This window comes from Microcaecilia unicolor, chromosome 1 (genome assembly GCF_901765095.1).
Source record: "Microcaecilia unicolor chromosome 1, aMicUni1.1, whole genome shotgun sequence".
NCBI lineage: Eukaryota > Metazoa > Chordata > Amphibia > Gymnophiona > Siphonopidae > Microcaecilia > Microcaecilia unicolor.
Window position 1 is genome coordinate 537,635,238 of NC_044031.1, and position 22,667 is coordinate 537,657,904.

The 22,667-nt window shown below is 42.3% G+C and overlaps 1 protein-coding gene across 2 annotated transcripts in view; it reads right to left on the minus strand.

Annotated features, from left to right (window-relative positions):
* Nucleotides 1-22,667, minus strand: part of RUNX1T1 (RUNX1 partner transcriptional co-repressor 1) — a 423,772-nt gene that overhangs the window by 75,020 nt on the left and 326,085 nt on the right. For both annotated transcript variants that reach the window (XM_030216468.1, XM_030216459.1), the window contains 2 exons: nucleotides 10,019-10,104; nucleotides 8,445-8,649 (listed from right to left, as the gene is read on the minus strand). In XM_030216468.1, coding sequence (XP_030072328.1) covers nucleotides 8,445-8,649; nucleotides 10,019-10,104 — 291 coding nt within the window. The remainder of the gene's footprint in view (nucleotides 1-8,444; nucleotides 8,650-10,018; nucleotides 10,105-22,667) is intronic.

Below are 22,667 nucleotides of genomic sequence, written 5' to 3' on the forward strand. Positions count from 1 at the left end.
TGAGGAGCTTGGCAGCTGGGCACCATGCAGTTAGCTGCAAAGTTCATCTCCTTCCCTAATTACAGTCACAGTCAGTTTCCATCTCAGCCCTGTCATCATGCTGACATTTTTATGTTGTAATATTGTATTAGTGGTAAGAAGATATTCTCAGCTCATATGGAATTTTCAACTGCATTATTAAATTTGTTGTACTAATATTACAGATTATTGTTTGTCTCCATCGCCTGCACCTGTGTCCAGCCTTTGTGTAACGGGGGTAGGGCCTGAGGTGTGGGAGAGCAGAAGGAAGAGGCAATATTTGGAAGAGGAATAGCAATGGGGTCAGAAGTATTGTGGATGTCAATATTATTGAATCTATAGTGTTCAATGAAATGCATTATAACCTTCAACCTTTCTAAAAACACATTACTACTACTACTACTACTACTATTTAGCATTTCTATAGCGCTACAAGGCATACACAGCGCTGCACAAACATAGAAGAAAGACAGTCCCTGCTCAAAGAGCTTACAATCTAATAGACAAGAAATAAAGTAAGCAAATCAAATCAATTAATGTGTACAGGAAGGAGGAGAGGAGGGTAGGTGGAGGCAAGTGGTTACAAGTGGTTACGAGTCAAAAGCAATGTCAAAGAGGTGGGCTTTCAGTCTAGATTTAAAGGTGGCCAAGGATGGGGCAAGACGTAGGGGCTCAGGAAGTTTATTCCAGGCGTAGGGTGCAGCGAGACAGAAGGCGCGAAATCTAGAGTTGGCAGTAGTGGAGAAGGGAACAGATAAGAAGGATTTATCCATGGAGCGGAGTGCACGGGAAGGGGTGTAGGGAAGGACGAGTGTGGAGAGATACTGGGGAGCAGCAGAGTTAGTTAGTGCCTAACATTGTGTATCATTTTGCAGAATACACATGAATCTCTAATTTAATGGGGAGAAAGAATTTCATAGAAACATAGAAAATGATGGCAGATAAGACCATATCGCCTATCCAGTCTGCCCAACCAATTCAACTACTAAGCTCTACAGTCCCTTCCTCTCTCTTAAAGATGCTCTGCGCTTGTCTCATGTTTTCTTGAATTCAGATACCACCCTTTCTGTAAAAAAATGTTTTTCTTTGAATTACTCCTGACTCTATCCCATTTCACATTCATTCTATGCTCCCTCATTCCAGAGCTTCCTTTCAATCTTAAGAGAGCAGCATCCTGTGCTTTTACATGATGGAGTTATTTAAATACCTCTATCGCATCTCCTTGTTCCCACATTTCAATCAATATATTTGTGTGTCTTGTACTGGAGGGGGCCAATTCTACAACTGGACACCTCGATTTTGGTTCCCCAAAGATGCACAGTAAGAGCCCATTCTATCACAGAACCTGAGTACTCATATTCTAATAATAAATAATAATAATAAAACTTTATTTTTAACCCGCTATCTGCCAGATTCTATATATCACGCCTAACGTTCTGCGCCTAAATCTAAGCATATTCCATAACAATGCACATAACTGAATTGGTTTAACAAGCCAATCAGTGTTGTTAACAGCACTAAACACACAATAATTGGCAATCATAGGAATTTACATGCATAACTTGTTAAACGTATGCTGTACCTCACTGTGCCTAAATTCTAATGCACACATCTATAAAAGGGCGTGGTTATGGGTGGGGAAATGGGCATGTTGTTATAAAATATGGCTCAGACTGTGTAAATCTATGTGCAGGGATTTACGCCCACCGTTTTAATGCAGCTTTTAACTCCTAACCCTTATTCACTTGTTCAGAACCCTTATTTTATCATCCTCACTTTAATATTCCCTTATCTCTTGTTTGTCCTGTTTGTCTGTCTTAATGAGATTGTAAGCTCTGTCGAGCAGGGACTGTCTCTTCATGTTCAAGTGTACAGCGCTGCGTACGTCTAGTAGCGCTATAGAAATGATAAGTAGTAGTAGTAGTAGTAGTGATTTTTGATGGTGTAAACGGCATATTCTATATACCACGCCTAAATCTTATAGAATACGCTTAGGCGAAAATAATTCCTGTGCAGATTTTTCAGGCGCCATATATAGAATCTCTCCCTATATCTGAAACATTCTAAGCGGGCATCAAAAGATACATACAAAATAAAATACAACAATACAAATCAAGCAACATAAAATAAATAACCTGATAACATTTACTCACTGGCAGCTACATCAGGGCTATGGTTGGTGTAAATGTGGACACCTAAACGTAGCAGAGATGTGTAACTTACAGTATTCTGTAAATAACATGCATACTGTAATAGGAACCCTACTCATGTCCCATGCCTGCATATGCCCGCTCCTTTACAAATATGCACTATATATAATAGGTGGATTTTGCAGAATAATGCTTAGGTGTCCTGCTAGCATTAATATGTGGAAGCATTAACATAAGTGCTACTATTCTAAATAGTTGCACATGCCAGAAGAACATAAATGCAGGCACCTAGGGATCAATATTCGAAGCAATTTAGTTGGCCAGAAATGTCTCCTGGCTAGTTAAATCATCTGTTTGAGGCTATCTGCTAATTTTCAGCAGCACATAACCAGCTAGTGCTGCTGAAAACAACCAGTTTGCGCCAAAATGAAAACTATTTTGGAGGTGTTCCGGGGACGGAGTCAGCACTTTGCCAGTTAAGTGCTGATATTCAGAAAATAACCAGCCAGGTAAATCATATAAATAGGACCGCAGTCAGTCCTATATATATGCGGAAGCCAACATAAATGCCTGATCTCCGCTACACAACAACACTAAAGTTCGTAATGGATATTACACAACTCTTCCGTTGTATGATTCCTTTATGTGGTCCTACCACATGAACCTTATCTTACCACAACATCACTTTGTATTTGTTTACTCCAGAGTCTGCAAACACCTCTCGGGTACTATGTAAGCCACATTGAGCCTACAAATAGGTGGGAAAATGTGGGATACAAATGTAACAAATACATAAAATAAATAAATAAATAAATAAACAAACAAACAAACAAACAAACCTATAGCTAGTTAAGCATTGAATATCACATTTAACTGGCTGTGCATTAGCCGGCTCTGCAAACCCAAAAATGTAATGCGGGTTCTTAGATATTGCCCGGCACTAAATTTCCAGGTTTAACACCAGCAGCCAGCAGCAAAATGCTGATCAACACCGGCTGAATATCGGGCTCCTAGATTATAAAATTGCTCTTTACATGCTTCCTTGTATCCACACTGATAACAAACTCATCCTTTCTTTTCTTCACTTTATAACAACATTTTTATTTTATTTATTTATTGTACTTTTGACTCAGTATATTCCTCTTACTCCTTTAATAATTTGGCTAAGAAAGCAAATAGAATGTTAGGAATTATTAAAAAGCAAGCAGCACAGAGAGGGTCCAAAGTACAGAACAAAGTCCAAATAGCAAAAGGAAGCACCAGGAGCCTTCAAAATCAGGACAAAATTTCTTTAATTAATTTAAATTAATTAATTATGTAACTTGAACATCAATTCTTTACTTGGTGACCTGACACAGGCAGTGTTTCGGCGCTAAATGCCTGCATCAGAGGTCAAAAAAGTGTGACATCTAAGAAGCAATAGAACTTACTCCTTTTAAGGTGGCAAGTAAGATGAATTGTCCTGTTGAATGCCAATGAAATATACTCGATCGCTCGGTAAAATTAGAGCTGAGACAATCCTTTTTGTCAAGTCACCAAGGGAAGAAATGACGTTCAAATTACATAATTAAAGAAATTTTGTCTCGATTTTGAAGGCTCCTGGTATTTCTTTTTTGCTATTAGGAATTATTAAGAAACAGGGACTATCATAAAGTCTTTTTATAGCTCCAGGGTGTCACTACACCTTGAATATTGTGTGGATGGAGTTACGAGGTACGGGCATAGATTATAAAATGCCTTCATTTATGCCCATACTTCAATAATTATGCATGGAGAACCACACTTGTAATGTGGAACAATCTCTACAGGATTTGTGTTAATATTTTATAAAGACAAATAGGCACCTACATCTTGGAACAAAGTTATAAAATTGTCCCTTAAAGGTATACATAGTGGGGCCAATATTCAAAACTATTCATATATGCTGATGACGTCACAATATATATCCCCTACAAACACGATCTGACAGAAATCACCAACAAAATCAAGCTCAGTCTGAACATCATGGACCATAGGCGGTCGGTGGCCCAACTGTTTGGGGAGGCTAAAGGAGGTGGGGTTAGGGGTGGGGCCAGGGGTGGAGCTTAAATCCATAATTGTCTGATAACACACAGAAAAAAAAATAAAAATAAAAGTCACAATTAATACCTTTTATTAAATTTAGATATTAGATATGTATCATATGTCAAAGAATAAAGTGGTTGCTCAAAGCATATTCTAAGCACAATCGCTCAAATGCAAAACACTATGCACAACTTTGTGCAAAAACACACTCAGAACCTTACTGTACCATAAATATTACACTGGGCAGAACCTAATACACCAATATACCACCCATACGGAAAATGCAGACCGTCAACAATATGAAACAAGGGATCATAATATCACAATTCTCATGTAGAGCCACAAAACACCCTAATTCATGTTTAATGTGGGATAAAATGCCATAAATAAGTAAATAAATATAAACTTTTAATGTTGAGCACCTGATTCTCAAAGTGGACATATTCCAAACACTATAATGAAAACAAAATGATCTTTTCTACCTTTGTTGTCTGGTGACTTTTTCTGATCATGCCGGCCGAGTATCCGATTCTGCTGCTATCTGTCCTCAGTGCAGGTCAGTAGGTCATCCTCGTTAAATATCTCCCTTGCAACCCAAGACACCTCCAGCCAACCCCCCTTGCTCTCCCAGCAGTAAGGTAAACAAACCATAAACCAATTTACACAAGGCTAGAGGGCTTTCACTGCAGCTCCTGCTGTGAGGATGGAGGTAAATCAACAATTTAAACCCCTCAGAGCACAGCAGAGGAGGCTTAGCCTCTCCAAGCCTCTTATACCGAGCGCCTATGTCATGGACTCATGGGCAAATGCATTCCAATTAAAACTCAACACAGAAAAAACACACTGTCTCATCATCTCATCCCAATACATACAACACATACAAACCCACAAACATAAACACCCCAGGTTATACCCTTCCTATCGCAGACAGCCTGAAAATTCTCAGAGTAATAATCGACCGGAACCTCTCACTAGAGAACCAAGCGAAATCTACCATAAAGAAAATGTTTCACTCAATGTGGAAACTTAAACGTAAGAAACCATTCTTCCCGACGGAAATATTCCGCAACTTGATACAATCAATGGTACTAAGCCATGTAGACTACTGCAACGGAATCTATGTGGGCTGCAAAGAACAAATTATAAAGAAACTTCAGACCGCTCAAAACACAGCAGCCAGGCTTATATTTGGAAAAACACGTTCAGAAAGCGCCAAACCCATCCAAGAAAAACTGCACTGGCTCCCAATCAAAGAACATATTGCTTTTAAAATCTGCACCCTGGTTCATAAAATTATCTATGGCGCAGCCCCGGGATACATGACAGACCTCATAGACCTGTCAACCAGAAATGCAACAAGATCAGCAAGAACATACCTAAATCTTCACTACCCAAGCAGCAAAGGTCTCAAATACAAATTAATGTATGCATCCAGCTTTTCCTATTTAAGCGAACAACTATGGAACGCACTGCCAAAAATAGTAAAAACAATGTACGACCACCTAAATTTCTTGAAAGAACTAAAAACAAACTTGTTCAGAAAGGCATATCCCACCAACCCAACATAAAAGCCTAAGCACCTGCAACACAACAAAACCAAAAATCGTAATGGACACACCCAAACTTCCCTCTTCCTTCCTAAGTTCCCTAATATACCTACCTTACATAAACCTATTCTACTACAATAACACCTGTATTTGTTCATTCCGGAATTGGCGAACGCAACTACGGTACTATGTAAACCACATTGAGCCTGCAAATCAGTGGGAAATGTGGGATACAAATATAACAAATAAATAAATAAATAAAACTATTTAACCAGCCAGGAACGGCTACTGGCCAATTAAATAGCATTTTAGTGCCTAACTGGATATTCAGTGGAAGATAACTGGTTATCTCCCGCTGGACATCCACAGTTAGTGGTTAGCTGCTAACCGGCTATATTGTGTGACATAACTGATTAGGTGCAGATATTCAGCACCCAAACTGGATATGTTTAGCAGTTAAACTAGGCCGCATAAGTATCAGGCCTATCTTTAACCGCTAAGCATTTTACCGGTTAGCACTGAATATCGGGTTTAACCGGTTAAATTGCTGAGGTCAAAAATGAAATTGGATATTCAATGCCAGTCACCGGATATGGCCTAGCATTGAATATCTGGGTTTAACACTGGCAGCAGACAGCAAAAGCGCTGCCTACCACTGGCTGAATATTGGGGAGTATGGGAGTAGTTTGGAGGGTGAGAAGGCACCTATATTATAAAGATACATAAGTGCCTATGGTACTCATTTTCAAAGCAGACAGACATCTTAAAATACCTAAAAAAAAAGTCAAAATCCTCATTTTGGAAAGTCAGAATGTGGACGTTTCATACTACAGTTCATCCAAATAGCAAGGGGGCATGTTGTGGGCATGCTTTGGGTGGAACTAGGATATCCTACTTATACCTGTATTTTCTGCAGCACTGCCTAAACAGATAGTACTTTGAAAACCATCTAAATTAGACATTTCAAACCATATTGCTGGAGGGTGGGGGAATAATTCTATAACTGTGTGCCTTTAACTAGGTGCCTATAATATCAAGGAATGTAGACACCTAATTTCCTTCATAGAATACTAGCTTAACATGGTTTACATACCAGGGTGTACATGCCATGTTAGATGTATTGAGGCCCAGGGGCAGAAATTTTGAAGGGGGCCCCAGACAGCAGACTGTGCCATTTTTAGGTTAGATCTGGCCTGGGGCCCCATGCAGCATGTAAAACCAGAGCAATTGCCCTGTTTGCTCCCCCCTAAAAAAAAAAAAAAAAGCCCTGATACATGCATATATGCACTTAGGAATGAGCACCTACACCACCCAAAAAGCACATTTACAGAATATCACTTAGGAGGAATGCTGGCATTTACACACATATGTGCACATATATTGGCACATAAATGTTACTGCCTATTTTACAGAATTACCTCCATGGTGCCCATTTTAATAGTGATCTGAATATACTTCCTAGCTGATACTCAGCCAGTGGCACCAGAACTGAACATATGGGGCTAAATTTGGTGTGGATGGCCGCTGGAGCATATGAAGGTCCCGGCCAATATTCAGCCGGGGCTTGCAAAATATATCATGTAGGCCCTGGCTGAATATTGGCTGGGACCCATGTAACATGTTTTGAGCTCAAAGACCCCCAAACCCCCTCCTTGTCCCCCAAAAGCTCCTCCTCCTTCCTACCTCCTTCCCCAGCCCCTAAGACTGTAAACTCTCCTCTCCCCAGAACAACCCTTTCCCCTGTGATGTAGGTAGGCCCCCCCTAGGCCTAAATGTATCCCTGGTGATCCTAGTGGTTGCGATGGGGGCAGGAGTGAGGCCTACTTGCTTCTGCCCCTTGAGGCTGCCTCTTGCAAATGACTGCCACAAGTTGCAGTGAGAAGTTGCGGCAGCCATTTACACAGGCAGTTGCATGGGGCAGGAGCAAATGGGCTTTTATCTTGCCTCCATCAGCTCCACTAGACAGGTAGGCCAAGGGAGGGCCTAGCTACATTGCGGGGGTAGGGGTGAGGTTAGGGAATGGGTTGCTCTGGGGGGAGAAGGGTTTACAGTCTTGTAGGCTGGGGGGAGGAAGTAGGAAGGAGGGGGACTTATTCAGGGGCTGGGAAGGGAATCAGGTGGACTTAAGAATGCAAACCTAGTTATGGGGGTCTTGGCCGATAATCAGTGCTGGGGCCTGCATAACTAGGCGGGTGAATTTAGGACAGCTCCTCTCCAATGCCGCTCCCTGTCCCACCCCTGACTTGTCCACTTTTTTGTTGGGTGGTCTGTGGTGATATTCTATGGCACTGTCTGGTTAAGTGCCGCTGAGTATCACCACTTAGTCGGTGATAAGCAATTTAACTGGACAGTGTAGGCTCCTGCCTAGTTAAATCCCTTTGAATATTGGTTGGCTTGTGTTTAAAAAATGGTTTGTTTTATTGGGGGCCCTAAAAGTACACATGTACCTTTGCAGTTAGGCACACAACTAAAAATATATCCTATTATAATTGATTTCTTCGTTGTATGTGTTCAGTTCTAGTTCAACATGATTATTATCTCAACACCAATAAAAGCACAATTCAAAAGTGAAAACGTATTTCAGCTGTGTTAAGTAAAACAGAAGGTTAATCCAAGAAAAGTACAAGTGCCTAATAAAAAGGGACCTTTGAGTTAGTTTGAGTACCTAATGGCACAGGATCTGGATTCACTGGACTCTGCTGTCTGGAATGACTGCTGCTGCTGCTACTGCTACCTTTTTTTAAATCCTCTGCATCACTGTACCGCCTGATCCAGTAATTAAGCTCCTCGCGGTCTGCTTCTTGACAGCGGCGAAGCACAGTGAGCGATCGTCTGGTTTTTTCCACCATATCCATGATGCAATTTAACAACTGCATGAAAGATAACAGACATGGCATTCAGTTTTTTGCACACATGCAATATAAGCCCAACCCTACCACCGATAATATATCTATAGATAAGCAGATATACAAACAAATGTACCATACAGAGCCCTTTGCTTGTACACAAGAGCTTCAATATATAGAGGTGCCTATTCACTAAACTGCAGTGGGATCTTGCAGTTGCTCATAGATCTGATCATATCTCCCCCCTTCTGGCTCAACACCATTGACTTCCTGTCTCATTTTGTGTGCAGTTTACGATTCTCACATTAGCTTGTTTTTATGAGTGCACCATACTTGAATGCTCCTGACGCAGACCAGATTGGCCGAAACATGACTCCTGTTGAGTCTCAGATATTAGTAAATAAAGGTGTTGACTGCTGGTACATTGTCTATTCATTTTTTCAAGTAATCTTTGCTGTGTTATTCATGCTTTTGAGACTGTGAGGTTGTGCGGTCTTCTGTTTTGACGTTGGCATGAGATACGATACCCATAGGAAGGGGTAGTTTGTAAAATGACACTGGCTGCCAACAGAGGCCAGGGTTTAGTTTAAGTTTGCTTGCTTTTTATTTAAAGTTTTAGACGAAGCTATTCCAGATTATATGTTGGATAATTTTCAGTTTACATCTTTGTTTAAATCTTGAAGAACCACAAACAATTTTCCTTTTAGCTTTCCTTCTGCCAAAGGTTGTAATAGATTGATAATTCATTAATTATTGTTGGCTTATCAAGCCCCTAAAATTTGGCAAGAATGTTTATTATGTTTTTCTCATCTGACTCCTATGTTTCATTTAGGAGAAATCTTAAAATTTACTTTTTCCAGAAGCTTGTTCTGTATAATAATTAGAACTATTCTTTGTTATATGATGTAATTCCTGGGAGATAGTCCTGGTTTCTTAGTGAAAATTGTGAACTGCTTTGAACTTTGTGGTTATAGCAGTGTACAAATACTACTGTTATGTTATATTAGGGTTTTGTTTATTTGTTATATTCTGAGACTAGTTTGTTGAATGTATAATCTCATGCATTGCTTTAGGCTCCTTTGCACGCCACTGCTGAATAGGGGTATCCTGACATGTATGTTTGTAACTATATATAGAATTAGCAGGGGATTGCTTGTATGTGGTTGGAAAAGGTGGACTATAATAGTATATTGCTGATTTTTCTTTTCCTTTGGATCACCCAATTCTCAATGACTCTGTCATCTTATTTTTCTTCTCTCTTTTTTTTCTACCATTGTACATTATTTTTGTATCTAGTCTTTGTATTTGAGAAGTTAATAATAATAATAATGCAATAAAAAAAGAATAAATCAATCCTTTTTTTATACTATCACATAAGGAATTAATTTCTTACATGGTCAAGGTGTTTCCATTCTTCTGCCCATTCTCTATCAGTTAGCCTGTGATCAATCATTTCTTCTTGACGTGTGCCATGCAGCCCTGATAAAAAGCAGAAAATTCTATTAACCTATACAAAATCATTCACTTGGAAGCTTTTTTTTTCTTTTTGACAAATGCTTATCTACTGATATGCTCCAGTTTATGCAGCTTTCATTACATGTATACAAAGACATAAGAACATAAAAACATAAGAACATAAGAGTATTCATACTGGGTCAGACCAATGGTCCATCTAGCCCAATATTCTATTTTCCAAACAGTGGCCAAGCCAGGTTACAAATACCTGGCAGAAACCCAAATCGTGGCAACACTCCATACTACAAATCCCAGGAAAGCAGTTGCTTCCCATGTCTGTCTCAATAGCAGACTATGGACTTTTCCTCCAGGAATTTGTCCAAACCTTTTTTAAACCCAAATACGCTAACCACTGTTACCGCCTCCTCCGGGAAAGAGTTCCAGAGCTTAACTATTCATTGAGGGGAAAAAAATTTCTCTCATTTGTTTTAAAAGTATTTCCATGTAACATCCTCAAGTGTCCCCTAGTCTTCGTACTTTTTGAATGAGTAAAAAAGACAAATATCTGGACTGTATATCATCTTATTGAACTGACCCCCCCTAGGAAAACAAATCCTTTTATTTGTACCCTATGGGATCACAGTAACATAGTAAATGAAATATTACATGGGACACAGCATTTACTTTTCCAGCATAATCTGTGAGTTGCAATGAGAGAGGTCATTTACAGTGCAGGATCACAATCAGCTGAAATTCACATCTGAAAAACTGCAAAATGAAGATGCGTAGTTCTGTGTCTGAAATATAACAGTCCATAGCATACCTCACAAATGATTAGACATAACAAGAAAAGCGACAGGGATGTGCATTCATTTGAAATGACATGGGAAATGTCAACAGTTTCCCCATGCCATTTTCAAACTAAAATCCAGAAAAAAAAACCCTATAATTTGGTTATTTTCCTGTTCTTGCCAATACTGTGCACTATTTCATCAATAGGGTGCACTATTGATAACATTGCCTCAGAAATAATAACATTAAAAAACCCAAATAAAACAAAATATCCTATAAACATGGTAAAACTACACAAAATGAACAGTTGGCATGCACACTCCTGAAAATAGAATACTTAGAATCTTGAACTGCTTAAGTTGTGTACTCATTAGCCATATGTCACACAGAAAAATATGAGACAGGAAAACAAAAAGAGAAAAAGAAAACAGCAGAAATGATTAATGCTTGTTTGAAACATGCTCAGCAGTGATATATGTTTACGATTCAGCCTTCATTACTCACCATTTATGTGCCTTTAAAAATTAGGGAGGAAGAGATAGGCTCTGACTACGCACCCTCCTGGCACCTAACTGGAGGTGCCCAGTTATTGAAATGCCTCCTTTCTGCACTTTTTCATACCTTTTCCCCTTTGGTGAACACTGTTTGCAGTTTATTACGCTGACTTCATAGGTTAAAAAGATATTTGGCGTATTGCACAGGAAAACCTATTATTGTATAGAACAGGGCTGGGCCGCCACAGTCCACGAAGACCACAACACAGTTGGGTTTTCAAGATTTCCACAATGAATATGCATAAGATGTATTTGCATACAACGGAAGCAGTACATGCAAATCAATCTCATACATATTCATTGTAGAAATATTGAAAACCCAACTGAGTTGTAGCCCTCGAGGTCTGCGGTTGCTCACCCCAGATATAGAAGCTCTTGCCAACCTTATCCCTTCCTCTGATATTCTCCAATGGCAGTTAGTATTTGTTTCTAGTCTTTGTATTTTTATATCTAGTCTTTGTATTTGATAAGTTAATACAACCTGCCGCAGTTATACTGAAACTGGATATTTAGTAGCTATATCCAGTTATTTGATGGTACTGAATATCTGTATATAACAGGCAAGTTAGGAGTTACTCGGGTAATGATGATATTCAGCATGGTACCCAGAAAGCTATTCAGATCACTAAAGACAGCCATTTTGCTGTCTTAAGTTGTCTGGATAATTATCTGGTTATCGGCACTAAATGTTACCAGTACCTCCTAGCTCCACCCAGGCTCTGCTTCTGGGCTGGTGAGATCTGGATAGTGTTGGGGTGATCTGCATAGATTTTCAGAAGTATGATCAATACATTGCTGCTGAAAATCTGGGTATTGCCCCAGTCAGAGCTATCTGGAAAAATGCTGCTGAATATTGGGATCACCATGTATATCCTGTAGCCTACCCATGGGAGTAGAGTAGACGCTTAGGGGTTCCTTCACAAAGTCATGGTAAAAAGTGGCACTTGGTAGTGTGGGCGCATCTTTTTGGTGCATGCTGGGAAACTTTTTATTGGGGCTGGGAAAAAGGCCATTTTTAATGGGCCGGGAAATGGGTGTGCAAAAAAATTAAAACTAGCACACCTATTTATGGCCTGAGTCCTTACTGCCAGCCACTGACCTAGCAGTAAGGACTCGTGTGCTACCTGTGCAGTAAACATGCAGCACACCAACATGGCCATGGTGCTGATTACCACTGGGAACATGTGCCCCCCCCCCCCCCCCCCCCGGGTAGAAAATAGAAAAATATTTTCTACCGTGGGATTCTGCGCACACAAAACTCAGAAATACCACCAGGTGCATGCGCTATGCCAGTGGTAATGCCAATTTGACGCACACTACCCGTATGTCAGCCCTCCTAAGAGTTTGTAAAAAGGCCCCTTAATGTTTAGAGCAATGGACCAAGAACCAGAAGGGCCCTTGAAGTTCAAATCACACAGCAGCTTCCTGTGGCCCTGGGCAAGAGGAACAGCCACAGTTAACTGCTGTGAGATTTGAACTTGGGTCTGAGGAGAAAGCACAACAAACTACCAACGTATCATATCAAGAAACCACAAGGAAGGGTCCCTCACTATGTGGTCACCGAGAGTCAAATCTGACTCAAGACCACATCTGGATCTGGAGTCCACCTGTGGATTCCACCAACCACTGATCACATAAACACATTTGCACCTTTTATTCACCTTTAGCAACACTCAGATACAAATATATTTACTCCTGCCTGAGGCTAGTTTGTGGTTCCCATTACGTTTTCATGGCGGCTTGCTCCGCATCAAGTCTCTGAATTTTTATACCCCAGAGTAGATTGTTGACAATGTGGATCATTATGTTTTGAGCAACAGGTCATGCGATTAGTGTTGATTTGCTCAATTGACCCCTGAGGCACACTTGTACCATTCTTGAGAGCTCTTTTTGCTTCCTTTTTTGGATTAGGGATAGAGAATTGGCAAGGAAACATTATTCAGGTAGCGCGCTGATATCAGTACACACTAACTGGAAAATGCTGACTTAACATGTGTCCTCCAGTTTTAATTATTTTTTCTGTGGGTGTGTGTTAATGCTAACATTAGCGTATGTCCAGAAAAAAATATAATTGAATAAAAGCTGAATTTACAACCACGATAGAAATGGGTTTAGGACACGGGAAAGTACCATGTTATTTATTTATTTACTGCATTTGTATCCCACATTTTCCCACCTCTTTGCAAGCTCAATGTGGCTTACATTATGCCATAATGGCGATCGCACAGCTTAGTAAAAGGGCCTCAATGTTTGTTACCTTTCCCAATTTTTAAATGTGTCAAGTTTACCACGCAAAGGTGCTTTTAAAAGAAGTCCTTTTAACTAGAACTGAAGTCTTCCCTCTTGGGGAAAAAAAAACTGTTGGTAGACCACAGTGGCTAAAATCACACTGTCATTTGTACCTACTACAGCATGTGATTCTTTTCAAACCCGCATCGATTTGCATAAATTCAATAGAAAACTTCAGATTAGACTTTTTTTTCTCAAAAGAAGAAGTAGTACCTGCAAATATATGTTCACTTTATACTATGAATGGGATTATAGACAGTTTATTTTATGCTAATTTTTGGTCACGTGGCCCTCCCTGCCCATCTTCAAGTCTTTACTCAAAGCCCATCTAGTCTCCCTTGCTTTTGGCGCATAACCACCTTCCCCTCTCATGATACCTACACTGACTACATAGTTTGTAACCTTTAGATTGTAAGCTCTTTTGAGCAGGGACGGTCCTTCCCCATGTTAAACTTGTACAGCGCTGCGTAATCCTGGCAGCGCTATAGAAATGCTAAGTAGTAGTAGTAATTAAGTATGGTATTTTTAAGCCAGCTATGTCTACAATGATTGTGGTTTTAAATAGTGGAATCTTAAACTGTTATCTTCTGCAGGATTTATTCCATTACAGACTGGACATTTCCCCCCGGTTCTATATAGAGATCCGCACCAAAATCCAAGCGTATTCTAAAACAATGCATGTAACTTAATTGGCTTAACAAGCTAATTAGTGTTGATAACAACTCTTAACAAGCAATAATGAGCATTAATTGGCAATAATTAGAATTTAAGCACACAGCTCGCTAATTGCATTCTGTAATGCAGTGCATCTTAAGATCTAATGAACGCAGGCAAAAAAGGGTGTGGTTTTGGGCAGAGAAATAGGAATTTCATGGGCATTCAGAAATTTACGCATTCAGTTATACAATATGGCCCAGTGCACCTAGATCTACGTCACATTTTCATTGGTGTAAATGGAGGCACGTAGTTTTAGGTGCTGAGATATTAACTAAGCATATTCTATATACTGTGCCTAAATCTAGCCAGCACGTATAGAATACACTTAGTCGACATTGATTTCCGTGCCGATTTTTTAGGCACCATATATAGAATCTCCCCCTTTATGTTGATCATAAGCAACCTTAAAGGTATTCAGCTTTTTCAATTTTTAGCTGGATACTGTAAAGATGATGAGCAGGCTACTGTGATGATGAAGCTCCCACCGCAGGATTCCAGGTCCCTCTTTCACTCAGGGTGAGCTGGTTCTCAGTATGCAGATTTTATGCAACTTAATCTACTACCCTTTTCTGCTCAGGGTGACCTGCTTCTCAAAAGGCAAACATAGTCAGGTCTCACCAATCAGGCTATTTTCATACACATCTTTATTCCAGCCTCTGAGGCACACTTCTTTTAGCTTAAAACACTTTCACAAGCTTATACAGTTCTTCCAGCTTAACCATTTCATTTCTTCCTACTCAGTGCAATCTTCCATTTTAAACATTTCTTCTTGCACAGTTCAATATTCATAGATTTCTTCCCCCTGAGCCCTCTCACGTAGGCATTTGGGCTCAGTACTAACTCAGTCCCTGGACACACAGTCCCTCCTTGGAGCACACAGCTCTAGACACACAGTCTCTTCATCTTGGACACACAGTCCCTCTTCACTGTTCTAGACACACAGTCTTTTCCTCTGGGACACACAGTACCTCTTCACTGCCCTAGACACACAGTCTTTTCAGCTGGGACACACAGTACCTCTTCACTGTTCTAGACACACAGTCTTTTACTCAGTCCCTGGACACACAGTCCCTCCTTGAACCCACAGTTCTTATTCTTGATACTCCAGGGCCTTCTTACCCCAGCCAGCTTCCTTCTTGGGAACACACAGTTCTACCCACAGTCCAAAGGACACAGCCAGTACTTCTCCTGGGGATCCCTCTGCTTCAGTTACCAGCCCTCCTTTCCTCCCTCACAACTCAGGTGGGGTCTTAAGTGGTTAATGGCCAAATAGGACCCAGCCCATAACCTGCTGCACCGGTTTCCACCTCCAGGACTCTCCCCGGTCCTAGCGACCTCCAGCTATACCTCCCCTTACTGGCTCCCTTCAGCAACTCACCCAGCCCTTCTCCCTGGACATTTTAGGGGAACACCGCCCTCTAGGGACCTAACCAGGGTAGGATAGCCTCTTCCTTATCACATACCCCCACCCTTAAGATAATTGCTGCTCAACCTCAGCCACTCTTTAAACCTTTTCCACTGAGGAGCAGCAATTCTTCCAAGAGGGCATACACTTTTCTAGGCTCATCCCTGTTCTATCCCTGGGCCTCACCAACCCCCCATCTAGGCTCCTCATCCCCCTCTTAGCACATCCCATGGCCCCGGGCCCTTCCCATTCACCAGGCCTTGAGGGGCTTCCACTGCAGCGGGCCCTACCTGACCCTCTTCTCCTGCAGCCCCCTCCCACCTCTTGGGCCACCCAACACTACCATGAGCCCTCCGAGGGAGGGGTCACCTAGCTCGCCTAGGTCCCTTATCTTTCTCTTAGCACCTCACATGGCTTGGCCCTTCCCCCCGTTCCCGGGGACCTGAGGTGCCTAACCGCAGCAGGTCCTGTCTGACCCTCCAACTGCAGCCACCTCCTACCTCCTGGGGCATCCGACCTCACCACGATCCCTCCGAGAAAGGGGTCACCTGACGACTCTTCTCTTAGCACCTCACATGGCCCGGACCCTTCCCTCTCACTAGGGTGCCCGCCGCTACCATGCTCCCCCAGGCTGGGCCCCTGCAGTAGGTCCCTTTTGACCCTCCCCCTGCAAGTCCCAAAACCTGGTTCTTAATGTTCAGCTTTAATAGATCCTCTCCAGCGGTAATTGACTCCGGTGAGTGCTCTGGACTTCTCTTCTCTGGCTTGAACTTTTCTCCAGCTTCTCAGGCCTCCATCCTTTCTGGCCGTCCGATGGTGCAGCCTGCAATCACACAAAACAAAATCCAAGTGTGGCCTGTTTACTCTCCTGGCCCCCACACTTGTGCTGCACCTCCCTGTGTGTCCACCTCCCCCTCCTGGGAAGGGGCTTGTGGTCCCCCCCTCCTGGGGAGGGTCTTGTGGCCTCCTCCATCCCCTACAGCCACTCCCAAGCCTCCAGTTCTCACTTACGTATCCACTCTCACCTCCCCCCTAGGTACCCTTTTCCTGGGGTAGGTGAGCAAAGCGCTTTTGCTAGTGTTGGCCCCCTCGACGGGCTTCTGGAACCACCACCTCTGGAACCTCCAAGGACACCTCCATCTCACACCAACCCCTCATCTGGTCTGATCTGGAATCCGACGGCTCCCGCGTGGATGTTCAGTGCAGATCCCACTTCTGACACCATTTGTAAAGATGATGAGCAGGCTACTGTGATGATGAAGCTCCCACCTCCGGATCCCAGGTCCCTCTATCACTCAGGGTGAGCTGGTTCTCAGTATGCAGATTTTATGCAAATTAATCTACTACCCTTTTCTGCTCAGGGTGACCTGCTTCTCAAAAGGCAAACATAGTCAGGTCTCACCAATCAGGCTATTTTCATACACATCTTTATTCCAGCCTCTGAGGCACACTTCTTTTAGCTTAAAACACTTTCACAAGCTTATACAGTTCTTCCAGCTTAACCATTTCATTTCTTCCTACTCAGTGCAATCTTCCATTTTAAACATTTCTTCTTCCACAGTTCAATATTCATAGATTTCTTCCCCCTGAGCCCTCTCACGTAGGCATTTGGGCTCAGTACTAACTCAGTCCCTGGACACACAGTCCCTCCTTGGAGCACACAGCTCTAGACACACAGTCTCTTCATCTTGGACACACAGTCCCTCTTCACTGTTCTAGACACACAGTCTTTTCCTCTGGGACACACAGTACCTCTTCACTGCCCTAGACACACAGTCTTTTCAGCTGGGACACACAGTACCTCTTCACTGTTCTAGACACACAGTCTTTTACTCAGTCCCTGGACACACAGTCCCTCCTTGAACCCACAGTTCTTATTCTTGATACTCCAGGGCCTTCTTACCCCAGCCAGCTTCCTTCTTGGGAACACACAGTTCTACCCACAGTCCAAAGGACACAGCCAGTACTTCTCCTGGGGATCCCTCTGCTTCAGTTACCAGCCCTCCTTTCCTCCCTCACAACTCAGGTGGGGTCTTAAGTGGTTAATGGCCAAACAGGACCCAGCCCATAACCTGCTGCACCGGTTTCCACCTCCAGGACTCTCCCCGGTCCTAGCGACCTCCAGCTATACCTCCCCTTACTGGCTCCCTTCAGCAACTCACCCAGCCCTTCTCCCTGGACATTTTAGGGGAACACCGCCTTCTAGGGGCCTAACCAGGGTAGGATAGCCTCTTCCTTATCACAATACTCTATCAGTATATTCTTATTCTATGCTTAAGGTTCCCTATTTTTATTTTCTATAGACAGTTTAATTAATGCAGTGTTTCATATTTTCGGTTGGATTAAATTCTGTTTTGTGGAGTCTGGACAGATTCTCCTGATGAAGGCTGTCCAGCCAAAACACAGCCTGTGTTGAGTTTCTCTGTCCTGGACTTGCATCTACATGTTCTTTACGCATTAAAGGAACTTTTTTTGCAACATTTGGTCTTATCCTAAAGTGAACTTACTTCATCTTGCATTCATATATCCTCTCGAGCAGTCATTGTCACACCTCAACACACTGACACCTAGCTTCATTTCCACATACTTACAAACCTCTTATCACATCAACTATTTCAGATACTGAAAAGTACTGGAAAAAGCAGGGAACAATTCAATCCTCAGTGTGTTGCCTTATAATAATCTCATTATCTACCGTTCTAGTGGTTTAATATATTGCAGTGCCACAAAAGATCTATCAAACCTATATTAACACTCACATACACTAAGTTCAGCAAGAGTTTATTTTGTAACACACATCATGAAAAATAAAAGCTATCACGCTATGAGGTTTATTGATTGATTTGAATGCTAAGAACAGCAGAGAACAATCTGATATAGGAATGTGTAATAATTTTTTTTCTATGTTTCTGCTGGAGAAAGTAGAATGGCTGAAGACATAAATGACTGTCCACCTGTTTCCTGATGGTATGGGGTACTTTTTGTTTCCCCCTCCTGAGTATAAAAATGTCATCCTGTAAGTCAAAAAGGAAGCAATCATTTACTACAGAAGAATGTTAAATCTTTCATGAAATATTAACCTACAATGGCTACACAATACCGATATTGTGTTCTACCTGAATCAGATAAAGGTAGAGCAAAAGACAGAGAATGACATGTGATAACACTAACAGCACAGAAGATGAAAACACAGAAAAACGCTGTCAGCATTGTAATATCAAGTGTCCAGGAGAGGAAAGTTACTTTAAAAACATTATATACCAGCCAAAATTGAGAGCTATGAGAAAATATTTTTTCTTTATACTTACTTTTTTGTTCTATCTTTTTCTTGCTATATTATTTATTTTAAAATTTTTACTAGGTTTTCTGAGCGCCCTCTCTCTCTCACCCAGTGTCCATCTGCTCTCACTTTCTTTCCATTTTCTTTCTTAAGAAGTAGCTACTACTTCAGAATGCTGCAGCAAGACTTATAGAAGGTTGTAAGCAGTATGATCCCATCATACCATTCCTGCAAAAGCTTCACTGGCTACCAGAACAATACAGGGTTAAAGTTAAAACTTTTCTATCTGACCTTCCATGACCGCAAAAACAGAAATGGGCCAGAGCACTTCAAGAAAAGGATCTCCCTCAACACCTCTAAAATCGATAAGGTCCCCCCAATGAGTACCCTAACCACAACCTCTCCAAAGAACATCACTTGATGTGACATCCATCAATGAGCCTTCCCAGAGTAGTTCCCACACTTTGGAACACATTCTCTGAAAGGCTTTGCTTAACACAAGAATATTTCTACTGCAGGAAGCAGTGAAAGGAAAGGAAGTGACATCATTGTGAGTGATGACCTCTTGTATCTTCACCTCCTCACTCCTTGGCTCCAATCTACATAATATCCCAGGCATCAGGTTCCACACTGGGTCCATTTTTGACTGAGGACACTTGAAAACTTTTCAGAGCGGCATTATGACTTCTAAAGCAAAGGGAGTGGATTTAACTACGTTTTCCTACTCACACACCATTCAGGCCCACAACCTGACATGGCCAACACGGCAGACGATCAGTGAGTAGAGGGTGCAGCAATCCAGGAAGGCTTTCTTGAAAGTGCCCTTGACCCAGCCTTGGAAATTCGTGCCTGGCTCCATGAAATTAAGATGACTTTAAGGCAGTCTGCAGTGAACTGCCTACCTTAGCAGCGGACTTTAGGAAAGAGAGAGTAGACTTGGGGCACTATATTGAAGAGACAGACCAGCGCATGGAGGAACATTCTGAAGCCATAATATCCTTGGCCAAACAAGTAGTGGACTTGAAGACTGAGACACGGGACTTGGCATTGAAACCAGGGGATCTGAAAAACAGATCCTGCCAATGCAACATATGAGTTTTTGGGGTGCCTGAAGTCCCAGACTACACAGATTGTGAAAAAGCAGTGCAAAAGATAACAAACCAGCTCCTTTCTGGTGGTGATACCATTTCTTCTGAGAAAGTGGAAATCATGCGGGCACACAGAGCCCTCAGCAAAGCTCATCCCAATGCAGCTAAAGTTATAGTAGCAAGCTTTCAGAATTATAAAAGAGGCAGTCCTAAAAGTAGCCCGTGCCAAGGACAAGATTGTTTGGGACATTTATTACATGTCTCTGTACCAGGATGTGCCTGCTGCAATGCTATGCCATTGTGGGGAACTGTGTTTCTTGACTATTCAATTGCAAGAGGAAGGAATACGTTACCACTGGCAGTTTCCCTTTCACTTACCTTCACCAGGGAGGGCCAGTTCTTTCGGACTGAAACTAAGAAGAGACACTGAAAATATTTCCAACAGAGACCCAGGACTTAGTGACCAAAGAAACTCAATGAGCAATAGTGGCTTATTTTCGAAAGAGAAGGACGCCCATCTTTTGACACAAATCGGAAGATGGGCGTCCTTCTCACAGGGTCGCCCAAATCGACATAATCGAAAGCCGATTTTGGGTGTCCCCAACTGCTTTCCGTCGCAGGGATGACCAAAGTTCATGGGAGCGTGTCAGAGGCGTAGCGAAGGCGGGACTTGGGTGTGCCTAACACATGGGCGTCCTCGACCCATAATTGAAAAAAGAAGGGCGACCCTGACGAGCACTTGGACGACTTTACTTGGTCCTTTTTTTGCTACCTCCCCTTATTCCCTCAGTGGTCATTAACCTCCTCCTACCCTCAAAAACATTTTTTCAAAATATTTTTCCAGCCTCTTTGCCAGCCTCGAATGTCATACTCAGGTCAATCGCAGCAGTATGCAGGTCCCTGGAACAATTTTAGTGGGTGCAGTGCACTTCAGACAGGTGGACCCAGGCCCACCCCCCCCCCCACCTGTTACACTTGTGGTGGTAAATGTGAGCCCTCCAAAACCCACCAGAAACCCACTGTACCCACATCTAGGTGCCCCCCTTCATCCCTAAGGGCTATGGTAGTGGTGTATAGTTGTGGGTAGTGGGTTTTGGGGGGCTCAGCACACACGGTAAAGGAGCTATGCACCTGGGAACAATTTCTGAAGTCCACTGCAGTGCCCCCTAGGGTGCCCGGTTGGTGTCCTGGCATGTCAGGGGAACCAGTGTACTATGAATGCTGGCTCCTCCCATGACCAAAGGGCTTGATTTGGTCGTTTCTGAGATGGGCGTCCTCTGTTTCCATTATCGCCAAAAATCAGAAACGACCAAGTCTAAGGACGTCCATCTCTAAGGTTGACCTAAATGTTGAGATTTGGGCATCTCCGACTGTATTATCGAAACAAAAGATGGACGTCCATCTTGTTTCGATAATACGGGTTTCCCCGCCCCTTCGCTGGGACGTCCTGCGAGGACGTCCTCAGGAAAACTTGGATGCCCCTCAAAGGGTCTCAAATGGGAGGAGCCACCTGAACAGGCAGGCTTCAGCATCTGGTCTGCCCGGAGCTCCACCATGCTGATGGACACGACTTTGCGTAATATACTCTACTCATCTCTTTCAGAATGTGATGTAAACTGTAAGTACCCAATAGGGCAGGGTTATTTGAGCACCCAGAAGTCACTTCCTTTCTTTAAACAGACAAATTTATCTTGCTGTATGAACAGTTTGCAGGTGCATGTTGATTACCTGCCTGGGATTTATCTTGTGTTTTCTGTTTTGCATGCAGGGGAGTTTTGAGCGGTACTGGGCCTTGGGGGGGGGGGGGGGGGGGGGTGACTTACTTTCTCTGCTCAATAATAGGTCTGTCTGGGGCAAGAGATGATGGGCACTTATGGGATTATTACAGGGGGGGGGGGATCCCTGGGAGGTATTGAGGGAGGGAGAGAGGGTGTGGGATAGGGAGGGGTATACTTGGAATACTTCTTGTATGGTGGTATGCTATAGTGTGATGAGAATCAGCCTTATTTAGACTTATTTTCACTTTTTCTTCTTCCTTTGGATAGCACATGGCTGGTCTTAAGTTTGTATCTATAAATGTGAAAGGTGTTAACTTGCAGTTTAAAAGGCAGTGACTGTATAAAGAACTAACATGGCTCTCAGCCAATGTTTGCTTCCTGCAAGAGTCACACTTACTGTGGTGTGGTGGGAAGCTTACACAAAAAGTACACGTTTTCCATAAACATTTTTTGCTCCTTACCCATCACAGAAAAAAATAGGGAATGGATAGTTTATTTTTGCATGTATTCCTTATGATTGTGAAGGATTTCTTCAATCACTAATCCTAATGGTTGTTTCCTGGCCCTTTAGGTAGCATTCCAGGGTTCATTATATAAATTTGGTCTCTGTGTATGCTTCAAATGATAATCAGAGGCAATTCTACCAGGACTTGGATTATGCTGCTTCACTGGACCAGTGGGCTT